General features: G+C 42.0%; 1 protein-coding gene across 1 annotated transcript in view; it reads right to left on the bottom strand.

Annotated features, from left to right (window-relative positions):
- Positions 1 to 3,708, bottom strand: part of CCDC71 (coiled-coil domain containing 71) — a 92,403-nt gene extending 88,695 nt beyond the window's left edge. Inside the window, exon 1 of the mRNA XM_077451641.1 lies at positions 3,622 to 3,708. Within this exon, the coding sequence (XP_077307767.1) occupies positions 3,622 to 3,632 (11 nt within the window). The 5' untranslated portion in view covers positions 3,633 to 3,708. The remainder of the gene's footprint in view (positions 1 to 3,621) is intronic.
- Positions 3,709 to 13,491: the final 9,783 nt, after the last annotated feature.

Genomic DNA, 13,491 nt, shown 5'->3' with positions numbered 1-13,491 from the left:
AATAGGGGGCCCCGCCGAGATACATAGTCGAGTGTACTCAGCTCGGCTCCGCTCACGGTCATGCCCAGTCCCGCCCTATAATGGACATAACACAGGGACTGGGCGTGACTGTGAGCCGAGCCGAGTACACTCGGCTACTCTCGTAGACGTTCCATCACCGCCATCTTACTACACCCCACACTCGTCCACAGTAAGGATACACTAAGAAGGGGTAAAGCAGACATGTTGTTACACCCACCGGAGTTTTGCATTTTACACGTATTTATAACATTAAAGTTAGTATATAGTGAAATACAGTAATTACAACTCTGTCTGACTATTTAGATGAATTTTATTAGTGTATCCTTACTGTGTACGAGTGTGGGGTGTACCAAGATGGCGGCGATGGAATGTCACTTCCGTAGCACACTGTGATGGGTCGCCGAATATGTCGTTACACCGCTGAGAGGACCCTGAGCCGCAGAGATACACAGGACTCTTGGCGGCGCCATTTTTAAACTTCAAGACTGCAATGACAAGGCTGCAAATGACAAGGCTACACTGACAAGGCTACAATGACACTGGATAAGGCTGCAGATGGATGGGCAAGGCTGCAGATGGACACTGATAAGACTGCAATGATGGGCATTTAAATTTAAGTTTTTTCCTTAAACTTCCCTCCTAAAAGTTTCTTTCCTTAAAATTCCCTCCTAAACTTGGGGTGCCTGTCATATGCCAATAAATACGGTAATGTATAGAAGGTAGGGCCCGAAAGTGACTAAAGTCCAGGGGCCCCCACCACCCTAAGTCCTGCCCTGCCCAACAGAGACACAGACAGTTTTAAAAATCTGACAAGGGTTTTACCACCCATCCCCCCGCTCCTCCATCACCACCACCACCACTCTGTACAAAACTACAAGTAAAAGGCTTTGACTTTAGATATACTTTGAAATATAAAATCTGGAAATCCAACAGTTTAATGGAAGATTTTGAGCAATATCCATCTCCTATCTACTGTTTCAAACCCAGTATTTATACTTCCCCGTCCTGTAGCCTTTGTGTTGAAACCTCACCCTCTTGAAGAGCTCTGGGTTTCTATACCAGTGGTTGTCCACTTATGAGCTAAATGCAGCCCATGACATCACCAAGAGGTTGCACATAAGGTTCAATATATGTAATGCTTTAGAGGGCTGTCAGGAGCTGCAGACCTAATAGAAGAAATGAGGGTCATAGAGTGTAGACATGCTACATTTTTTGGCTGGGGATAGACAATACAAAACTGGGAACATTACATAAGGCTAATGGAGATCAATGCTATTACCATAATCAATATATTCCCAATACATGAGGTCCAAGGGCTGCAGGTTGATATACCAAAGGGCCACATGTGTTGTGTGGTGGTTTCCAGGTGCCCCCCCCCCCCACTGGACAATGTGGTTTCTCCCAACAACCCTTACATCAGAACAGGGCACTGTAATGACATAACATGGAACCACGGCAGCCACAAGGGGACATACTATTCAGAACACCCAGAAATGTAGTGTATGTGCATGGAGCTCCTATAAAGAGTCTTAATACACTGGCCACCAGGCATAGTTTGTATAGTAAGTATAAAGGTTCTTCTTTTAGATGGTATTAGTGTAGTACTTTGTGTAGTATCTTTTACACCCCCTGACTTGGTCACTTTAAGTAAAATAGCTCTTTATGACAATAATAAATAGATTCTCATTCTCAGCACTGTATGGAAGGAAAGGAGAGAACGTGTTTAGGCAACTGAGGCAACTGTTCTTTCCTTGGGTATGAGGCCCTATTCTGGTCAAAGTCTGGCTCATTATACTGCCCTAATGAACAAGAGGCAGACATTTTGGCATATTATGGTTTCTTGTTTGGTAAACTGAAAGGCTAATTGGCTGTAACCTCTGTAAAATACCTAAAATAGAGAAGATAGGCCCCTCTCAGACCTCTCCTTCTCTGCAGTGGGCAAGCCAGGCTTAAATCAGTCAAGCCATTCATAGCATCAATTGAATTTGACAGACATGGGGCATTTGTTCTCCTTTAGCTCTCTACTTAGAAGAGTAAGGTACAAGAGGGTTCATAAGAGTCCCCAAATATGGTTGAAAGAGTCTCAGTTACAAAGGAAAGTACAAACTTTCGGTCTTTAATAGAAAAATGAACTCATGCATGGCCTTGGTGTTCGTTGTCCAGTAGTAATTTTGGAGTATTTATCTTTAAAGGAAGTGATTACGCCATGGGCAGCAAGGTGGCTGTGAGGTTAGCAGTCTAGGCTTGCTGCATCACGGTGATGAGGTTATTCTTTATATAACATTTGCATGGAGTTTGTCTGAGTTTCCTCCTTAAATTAAAAGGGCCATGAAAGGATTTTTGTTGCACCCTCAAGCTGACCTTTAAGTGTTTTGTGTGTGCAGGTGTAATCGAGGATTTAAATTCTAAGCTCCTGTCCTGTAGAGTAAGGCCTATGGGAAAGCTTAAAATGTATGTGTCGAAAACTGTTGGTGCTCTATAAATCCTGTATAATAATAACAATAATAATATGTACTATGATGTGCAAGATGTCGAGATTTATATAAATACAATAAACAAATAAATAATTTCCTTTTGGACAGGGTTGTCCCAGTTTGATGTCCCTCAGAAGAGTTATGACTTTTCTTTATTGTATGCAACCATCGTCCCACCTTAACCCAGCCTTCTTGCACTGAAGGTTCTTTCTGCCTTTAAGGGAGGATATAATATTTAAATGCCAATAACAGATAGCCACATACACATGCCAATCTGGCCTTCATTCAAACAGTATAAGATATTTACAGCAACAACCTCGAAAGTCGGTCCCGAAAGAGGCCAAAACACAGTAGGCTTCTACTGACCTTCTTTGGTTGATTGGGAGGCCATCTTTGGCCATTTTCCTTGCCCAAACCAACACAAATTGTCTGTCAATGGTTCCTTGTTAGACAGATGGTAATGGAACCAGTGCAAAGGCGCAGCCTATAAATGGCATCACTTTCCCCTCCCCCACCAGCAAAGGATGTATCCTGCAGTCTCCTGGGCATGACAGCTGCTCACAATCCTACATTCCATTAAATACCCAAGGAATATGTGAAGACGTTTATTACTGCATGCAATTAAACATTGTTTCACCATAACTCTCAACTTCAGCCTTCTTGTACTGAAGGTTGAATTGGTATGTGTATGTGGTTACCTGTTGTCTTGGCATTTGACTCTTATGGTTCTTTCTGAATTGAAGGGAGGATATAAGAGTCAAATGCCAAGACAACAGGTAACCACATACACATACCAATTCAACCTTCATTCAACAAATATCAGTCTTGTAACAGCCTTGAAAGTTGGAGGTAGGCCTACACATAGCAGGCCTCGAATGACCTTCCATGGCTGACAGTGAGGCCATCTTTGGCCATTTTCCTTGCCTAGGCTGACTCAAATTGTTTATCTACTGTTCCTTGCTAGGCAGATGCTAATGGAACCAGTGCAAAGGCACAGCCTATGAATGGAATCTCCTCCCCCTCCCCCACCAGTAGAGGATGTACCCTTCAGTCTCTTGTGCATGACAGCTGCTCACAATCCTACACCCCATTAATACCCAAGGGATATGTGAAAACTCAATCATACCTCTTCTCCATTTTTTTTCCCCCAGCAGGGCGAAGGCCACAATTGCTGAATGTTAATGTGCTTCCAGGGAATGTTTCAAAAGGAAAAAAAAACACAGGGTTTCCGGTGACTAGTAAGCATTGCTGCCTCCCCTCCCCCACTGTATGTTGCAGCTTTTCTACTCCTCCTCCCCCCACACTGCCTGGAGCTTAGATACGGTTTCTATGCTGATCATTAGCAGTTGGAATTTTCCCTTATCACACTCTTTACATTCCACATGGAAGTCAAAAAATACCACATTCCCTGACCTTGCTGGTGGTGGGGAAGACTGCCTAAGAAACAGACTGGTTCTGGTGCAGCCGGGGGAGCTTTAGATTTAAAAAAAACATTTTCTAATGGTAAAAAATAATAAATAAATGCAAGCCACAGTTGTAACCCTTTCTAAGCAATTGTAAGACAAAGGCAACAACTGCATAATGAGATGGTACTGTGTTTGATTCTCAGGAGTCTTTATACCAATGGATGTAGGAAATCGTATTTAAAAAAATGTTTTGGCTAATATGAGAGTGCAGGTCATTCCCTTTGGTTTCCTGTTGAATTTGCAAGGGGTAAAAGGGTTACCTTCCCGAACAAAAAGGTTTTGTGGTGGGTTGTCATTAGATAACGAATGGATAGATTTGTTTGAATGTTTCTCGTAAATTGCTGATCTGCTGCCAAACAAATTCATCTGTTTAGCGGTGGGTAGATTTTGCCCTCTTGAAGACCTCTGGCCATCTTTATTATCCAACATTTCCAGGTGTAGCAAATAATGTGTCCTTCACTGGATACTGTGGTTCATTGACCCCTATGTCAGTACAGGGCACAACAGTGACAGATGGGTTGGCAGATGGAACCACAGCAGCCACCTGGGGACATACTTTTCGCCAATTTGCAAATGTAAAATAGTCTCTATTTCTGGAGTTTTTCAAAAGAGCAAAGTCGCTGGCTTCTAGAAAGATAAGTATAAAGCTTCTTCTTTCAGAGGGTATTGGTGAAGTAATTTTTTACACCTCCTGACATGATCACTTTATGTAGTGATGCAGAATGCAACCACAGCAGACACGGGGGACACGCTAATTAGCACACCTGGAAATGTCAGTGGTTGAAGATCTTCGAGAGGCAAGTTTCAACACACTGGCCACTGGACAGGCAAGTATAAAGCTTCTTCTTTTAGACATGGTCACTTTAGGTAAAATAGCTCTTGATGCCAATAGCAACTAGATTCTCTTTCTCTCAGCACTGTACCGAAGGAAAGAGGAGAACCTGGTTGGGCCACTGAAGCAACCGTTCTTCCCTTAGGTATGAGGAGGGCCATTTCTGGCCAAAGTCTGTCTCGGTTTGCTGCCCTAATTGACAGGAGGCAGACAATTTTTTATTATGTGGTTTCCTGTTTGCTAAACTGAGAGGTTAATTAACTGCTACATCAAAGTGCCCAAAATGGAGACGATAGGCCCAAACCAGCCTCTTCTTCTCTGTTGTAGGCAAGGCTGAAACAAATCTAGCTATTCGTAGCGTTAATTAAAATTGACAGGTGTAGGCCATTTTTTCTTGTTTAGCTCACTTCTTAGAAGAGCAAAATAGAAAGTACTTGGTGGCATGTCCCGAAGGGTTTGTTTGAGTTCCCAAATATGGCTGGAAAAGTCTCCAGCTACAAAAGAAAGAACAAACTTTTGGTCCATGCCTGGCTACAAAGTTAACTCATGTATGGACCTGGTATTAGTTGTAATTTTGGAATTATCTGCATGGAGTTTTGCTGAGTTTCCCCCAAAAAGTCCCTGAAGTTTAGATGTTGCCTCCTTAAGTTGACCCTAGAGTGCTTTTGTCACCACCAGGTATGGTTGAGGCTTTAGAATGTAATCTCCTGTGGAAGCAGGAACTTTTGGAAACACTTCTATGTACTCTGTTGTGCAACATTCTGAGTGGTGTATACAAAGAGGGTAAAAATAAACATGATTTCCTCTTTGAAAGGGTTGTTCCTGTTTGATGTTCCGTAGAAGAGGTGTGACTTTTCTTAACGCATGCCATTAAACATTGTTGCACCTTAACCCCAAACTTTAGTCCTCTTGTACTGAAGGTGTTTTTCTGCTTTTAAGGGAGTCAAATGTCAATATTAGATAACCACATACATACACCAATGCGGGCTTCATACAACCAATGTCAAATGTGTAATAACTTTTAAAGTCGGAGAGAGGCCCACACCCAGCAGGCCTCTAATGACTTTCCTAGGCTGACAGTGAGGCCATCTATATCTATCTACTGCTCTTTGCTAGAGAGATGCTAATAGAACCAGTGCAAAGGCACAGCCTATAAATGTACTCTCCTCCCCCTCCCCCACCAGCAGAGGATGTACCCTGCAATCTCCTATATATGACAGCTGCCCTCAATCCTACACTCCATTAAATACCCAAGAGATATGTGAAAACTCACTCATACCTCTTCTCCTTTTTTGTTCCGGAAGGGTGGAGGCCACAGTCTGACGAATGATAATGTGCTGCCAGTTAGGGAATGTATCAGAGGAACAGCCACAGGGTTTCTGGAGAGCAATACTGCCTCCCCTTCCCCCACTGTATACTGCAGCTTTTTTCTTCTTCTCCTCCTCCCCCACACACAGCTGTAGCCACACTTCCTGGAGCTTGGATACCGTGTCTATGCCGATCATTGGCAGTTGGAGCCTTCCCCTATCTCACTGTTTTCATTCCACATGGAGGTGGGAAAACACCACACTCCCTGACCTTGCTTGGTGGTGGGGAAGGTTGTTAAGATTCAGAATGGTTTTGGTGCAGCTGGGGGAGCTGTGGATTTGCAAAACATTTGCTAGTGGTAGAAGAAGTATAAATGCAAGCCACGGTTGTAACCCTTTCTAAGCAATCGTAATGCAAAGACAATGGTTGCATAATAGGAAGGTGCTGCTTTTGGTTCAAAGTTATCTTTAGGCCAATTAAAATAGGAAGTCTTATCTTTAAGAAAAAAGGATGTTTCCTTCATTTTCCTATAGAATTTTTAGGGAAAACGTAATGCCGTTTAAAAATGTACATTCCTGAACAAAAAGGACAATAATTTTTCCGATGGGTTGTCGTTAGGTAATGAGTGGATTTCTTTGTCTGAATATTCCTTGTATATCACCAATCTGCTGCCAAATTAATTCATCTGTTTAGTAGAAAGTCAGTAGAGAGGTCCTTCGGACCCTTCACAAGTTCATGTATGTAGGTGTTCCTGTTTAACTTTGATTTTGCAAAATTTTCAACAATCCGGAGTGGATGTAAATGAATTGTGTGTCCTTTGTAACTCTCTTGTTTATTAGAAAAAGGTTGGTATAGGACTAGTTGATACATCTTTAGTTATCTTTCTTGGGGTTGTAGCATCTACGTAAGTTCAAAGAAATGTTTGAATAAGGGGAATCTCTGATTCGGTAATCTTTACTTGCTGAAATACAGTTCTGGTGTGTGATATGTGGTGAAGAATTCCATAGTTCGGGAACAATTGGAAATAAAGACTTCATGAATTGGATGATTTTCTGCAGGATAAATTTTCATGAGACAAATTTGCTGTCCGCCTGATTCACTCAATCAATGAATCAATTTGGTCATCACTATGTGTGTGTTATAACGGAATGATTCATTTTTTTAGTTGGGTCTTTTAGATATCGGTAAAATTTAAAGGAAATATAATGCCATTGCTTGTTTGTGAGTTTCTGATTGGAATTAATATTAAGACATTCACAAACTCGTTCAAAGTTTCTGATGGAAATAATTTGTTTTGTATCGAGAATAAACCCTTATTTTTTCCACCCTATTGCCACATCCTATTGGTAAGGTTTCCTTCATTTCCTGTTAAGGTGACAGGGAATGAGAGTAAATCGTTAGAAAATTAGGGGAAATACCATTGGAATTGATGCTCTCATTCATTTTTTTTCCCCATATGCCCGGTGACAACTGTAACAAATGGAACTTTTCTTCACTTCTTGTCCCATTGATAATGGACAGCAGCACAAAGAGAGTACATTTCCCCAACAGAGACACAGACAGTAAAAAAAAACTGACAAGGGTTTTATCAAACACCCCCCCCCCCCACCCCCCCCCCCCCCACCACCACCACCACCACCACCAACACCACTCTTTGACTTTGAAATCTAAAGTCTTGAAATCCAACAGTTTAATGGAAGATTTTCAGCAATATCCATCTCTTATCTGCTGTTTTAAACCCAGTATTTATACTTACCTGTCCTGGAGCCTTTGTGTTGAAACCTCACCCTCTTGAATATCTCTGGGTGTCTATACCAGTGGTTGTCCACTTATGGGCTAAAGGAGGCCGCAAATGCAGCCCATGACATCACCAAAGGGTCGCACATAAGTTTCAATATATATAATTCTTTAGAGGGCTGTCAGGAACTGCAGACCTAATAGAATAAATGAGGGTCAGAGTGTGTAGACATGCTACATTTTTGGCTTGGGATAGAAAATACAAAACTGGGAACATTACATGAGGCTAGTAGAGATCAATGCTATTACCATAATCAATATATTCCCACTACATGAGGTCCAAGGGCTGCAGGTTGATATACCAAAGGGCCACATGTTGGGCACCAGGGGTCTATACTATCCAAAATTTTCAGGTGTAACAAATGTGGTGTTGGTGTGGTGTGGTGGCTTCCAGGTGTCCCCCCACTGGACAATGTGGTTTCTACTATCAAGCCTTACATCAGAACAGAGTACTGTGGTGACATAACGTGGAACCACGACAGCCACAAGGGAACATACTATTCAGCACACCCAGAAATGTACTGTATGTGCATGGAGCTCCTATTGGGGGAAGAGTCTTAACACACTGGCCACAAGACATAGTTCGTAGTGATTACGCCATGGGCAGCAAGGTGGCTATGAGGTTAGCAGTCTAGGCTTGCTGCATCACGGTGATGAGGTTATTCTTTATATACCATCTGCATCGAGTTTGCCTGAGTTTCCTCCTTAAATTAAAAGGGCCATGAAAGGATTTTTGTTGCACCCTCAAGCTGACCTTTAAGTGTTTTGTGTGTGCAGGTGTAATCGAGGATTTAAATTCTAAGCTCCTGTCCTGTGGAGTAAGGCCTATGGGAAAGCTTAAAATGTATGTGTCGAAAACTGTTGGTGCTCTATAAATCCTGTATAATAATAACAATAATAATATGTACTATGATGTGCAAGATGTGGAGTTTTATATAAATGCAATAAACAAAGATATCATTTCCTTTTGGACAGTGTTGTTCTTGTTTGATGTCCCTCAGAAGACTTATGACTTTTCTTTATTGTATGCAACCATCGTCCCACTTTAACCCTCAGCTTCAGCCTTCTTGCACTGAAGATTCTTTCTGCCTTTATGGGAGGATATAAGCTTCAAATGGCAATAACAGATAACCACATACACATGCCAATCTGGCCTTCATTCAAACAGTATAAGATATTTAGAGTAACAACCTCGAAAGTCGGTCCCCGAAAGAGGCAAAAACACAGTAGGCTTCTACTGACCTTCTTTGGTTGATTGGGAGGCCATCTTTGGCCATTTTTCTTGCCCAAACCAACACAAATTGTCTGTTTACAGTTCCTTGTTAGACAGATGGTCATGGAACCAGTGCAAAGACGCAGCCTATAAATGGCATCACTTTCCCCTCCCCCACCAGCAAAGGATGTACTCTGCAGTCTCCTCTGCAAGACAGCTGCTCACAATCTTACACCCCATTAAATACCCAAGGAATATGTGAAGACTTTTATTACTGCATGCAATTAAACATTGTTTCACCATAACTCTCTACTTCCGCCTTCATGTACTGAAGGTTCTTTCTGAATTGAGGGGAGGATAAAAGAGTCAAAGGCAACAGGTAACCACATACACACACCAATTCAACCTTCATTCAACGAATATCAGTCTTGTAACAGCCTTGAAAGTTGGAAGTAGGCCTGCACACAGCAGGCCTCTAATGACTTTTCATGGCTGACAGTGAGGCCATCTTTGACCATTTTCCTTGCCTAGGCTGACTCAAATTGTCTATCTACTGTTCCTTGCTAGGCAGATGCTAATGGAACCAGTGCAAAGGCACAGCCTATAAATGGAATCTCCTCCCCCTCCCCCACCAGTAGAGGATGTACCCTTCAGTCTCCTGTGCATAACAGCTGCTCACAATCCTACACCCCATTAATACCCAAGGGATATGTGAAAACTCAATCATACCTCTTCTCCATTTTTTTTCCCCGGCAGGGCGAAGGCCACAATTGCTGAATGTTAATGTGCTGCCAGGGAATGTTTCAAAAGGAAAAAACATGCGGTTTCCGGTGACTAGTAAGAATTACTGCCTCCCCTCCCCCACTGTATGTTGCAGCTTTTTTACTCCTCCTCCCCCCACACTGCCTGGAGCTTAGATACTGTTCCTATGCTGATCATTAGCAGTTGGAATTTTCCCTTATCACACTCTTTACATTCCACATATAAGTAAAAAAAATACCACATTCCCCGACCTTGCTGGTGGTGGGGAAGACTGCCTAAGAAACAGACTGGTTCTGGTGCAGCCGGGGGAGCTTTAGATTTAAAAAAACATTTGCTAATGGTAGAAAATAAATAAATGCAAGCCACAGTTGTAACCCTTTTCTAAGCAATTGTACCCCAAATGCAACAACTGCATAATGAGATGGTACTGTGTTTGATTCTCAGGAGTCTTTATACCAATGGATGTAGGAAATCGTATTTAAAAAAGTGTTTTGGCTAATATGAGAGTGCAGGTCATTCCCTTTGGTTTCCTGTTGAATTTGAAAGGGGTAAAAGGGTTACCTTCCTCAACAAAAAGGTTTTGTGGTGGGTTGTCATTAGATTACGAGTGGATAGGTTTGTTTGAATGTTTCTCGTAAATTGCTGATCTGCTGCCAAACAAATTCATCTGTTTAGTGGCGGGTAGATTTTGCCCTCTTGAAGACCTCTGGCCATCTTTATTATCCAACATTTCCAGGTGTAGCAAATAATGTGTCCTCCACTGGACACTTGGGTTCCTCTCATTGACCCCTATGTCAGTACAGGGCACAGTAGTGACAGACAGGTTAGCAGATGGAACCACAGCAGCCAACTGGGAAATGTCAAATAGTCTCTGTTTCTGGAGTTTTTCTAAAGAGCAAAGTCCCTAGCTTCTATAAAGATAAGTATAAAGCTTCTTCTTTCAGAGTGTATTGGTGAAGTAATTTTTTACACCTCCTGACATGATCACTTTATGTAGTGATGCAGAATGCAACCAAAGCAGCCACGGGGAGGGACACGCTAATTAGCACACCTGAAAATGTCAGTGGTTGAAGATCTTCGAGAGGCAAGCTTCAACACACTGGCCACTGGACAGGCAAGTATAAAGCTTCTTCTTTTAGACATGGTCACTTTAGGTTAAAATAGCTCTTGATGCCAATAGTAAGTAGATTCTCTCTCAGCACCGAAAGAAAGTGAAGAACCTGGTTGGGCCACTGAAGCAACTGTTCTTCCCTTAGGTATGAGGCCCATTTCTGGCCAAAGTCTGGCTCGGGTTTGCTGTCGTAATTGACAGGAGGCAGACAATTTTTTATTATGTGGTTTCCTGTTTGCTAAACTGAGAAGCTAATTAACTTCTACATCAAAGTGCCCAAAATGGAGACGAGAGGCCCAAACCAGCTTCTTCTCTGTGGTAGGCAAGGCTGAAACAAATCTAGCTATTCAAAGTGTGAATTAAAATTTACAGGTATAGGTCATTTTTTCTTTTCTACAGTAACTAGATTCTCTCTCTCTCAGCACAGTACCGAAAGAAAGTGGAGAACCTGGTTGGGCCACTGAAGCAACCGTTCTTCCCTTAGGTATGAGGCCCATTTCTGGCCAAAGTCTGTCTCGGTTTGCTGACCTAATTGACAGGAGGCAGACAATTTTTATAATGTGGTTTATAATGTGGTTTCCTGTTTGCTAAACTGAGAGGTTAATTAACTGCTACATCAAAGTGCCCAAAATGGAGACGATAGGCCCAAACCAGCCTCTTCTTCTGTTGTAGGCAAGGCTGAAACAAATCTAACTATTCGTAGTGTTAATTAAAATTGACAGGTGTAGGTAATTTTCTCTTGTTTAGCTCACTTCTTAGAAGAGCAAAATAGAAAGTACTTGGTAGAATGTCCCGAAGGGTTTGTTTGAGTTCCCAAATATGGCTGGAAAAGTCTCAGCTACAAAAGAAAGAATAAACGTTTGGTCCATGCCTGGCTACAAAGTTAACTCATGTATGGACCTGGTATTAGTTGTAATTTTAGAATTATCTGCATGGAGTTTTGCTGAGTTTCCCAAAAAAGTCCCAGAAGTTTAGCTGTTGCCTCCTTAAGTTGACCCTAGAGTGCTTTTGTCACCACCAGGTATGGTTGAGCCTTTAGAATGCAATCTCCTGTGGAAGCAGGAACTTATGGAAACACTTCTATGTGCTCATTTCTCTTCTTCACTTCTATGTAACATTCTGGGTGATGTAAACAAAGAGGATACTAATAAATATGATTTCCTCTTGGACAGGGTTGTCCCTGTTTGATGTCCCACAGAAGAGGTGTGACTTTTCTTTGTTGCATGCTATTAAACATTGTTGCACCTTAACCCTAAACTTTAGTCTTCTTGCACTGAAGGCGTTTTTCTGCTTTTAAGGGAGACAAATGTCAATATCAGATAACCACATACATACACCAATCTGGCCTTCATACAACCAATATCAGATATGTAATAACTTTGAAAGTCGGAGAGAGGCCCACACCCAGCAGGCCTCTAATGACTTTCCTAGGCTGACAACAAGGCCATCAATATCTATCTAATGTTCTTTGCTAGAGAGATGCTAATAGAACCAGTGCAAAGGCACAGCCTATAAATGTAATCTCCTCCCCCTCCCCCACCAGCAGAGGATGTACCCTGCAATCTCCTGTACTTGACAGCTGCCCTCAATCCTACACCCCATTAAATACCCAAGAGATATGTGAAAACTCACTCATACCTCTTCTCCTTTTTGTTCCGGAAGGGTGGAGGCCACAGTCTGACGAATGATAATTTGCTGCCAGTTAGGGAATGTATCAAAGGAACAGCCACAGGGTTTCTGGAGAGCAATACTGCCTCCCCTTCCCCTACTGTATACTGCAGCTTTTTTCTTCTTCTTCTCCTCCCCCACACACAGCTGTAGCCACACTTCCTGGAGCTTGGATACCGTGTCTATGCCGATCATTGGCAGTTGGAGCCTTCCCCTATCTCACTGTTTTCATTCCACATGGAGGTGGGACAACACCACACTCCCTGACCTTGCTTGGTGGTGGGGAAGGTTGTTAAGATTCAGAATGGTTTTGGTGCAGCTGGGGGAGCTGTGGATTTGCAAAACATTTGCTAGTGGTAGAAGAAGTATAAATGCAAGCCACGGTTGTAACCCTTTCTAAGCAATCGTAATGCAAAGACAATGGTTGCATAATAAGATGGTGCTGCTTTTGGTTCAAAGTTATCTTTTGGCCAATTAAAATAGGAAGTCTTATCTTTTAAAAAAAAAAAAAGTCTGTTCCCCTCATTTTCAAGTAGAATTTTTAGGGAAAACGTAATGCTGTTTAAAAAATTACATTCCTGAACAAAAGGACAATCATTTTTCCGATGGGTCGTCATTAGGTAATGAGTGGATTTCTTTGTCTGAATATTCTCTGTATATCACCAATCTGCTGATAAAATTAATTAATCTGTTTAGTAGAAAGTCAGTAGAGAGGTCCTTCGGACAGTTCACAAGTTCATGTACGTAGGGGTTCCTGTTTAACTTTGATTTTGCTAAATTTTCAATAATCCGGAGTGGATGTAAATGAATTGTGTGGCCTTTGTAACTCTCTTGTTTAT

The sequence above is a fragment of the Lithobates pipiens genome, unplaced genomic scaffold, assembly GCF_037356315.1.
Source record: "Lithobates pipiens isolate NorthernLeopardFrog02 unplaced genomic scaffold, aLitPip1_a1.2 Scaffold_23, whole genome shotgun sequence".
Lineage (NCBI taxonomy): Eukaryota > Metazoa > Chordata > Amphibia > Anura > Ranidae > Lithobates > Lithobates pipiens.
This window is presented reverse-complemented; position numbering and strand designations above follow the sequence as displayed.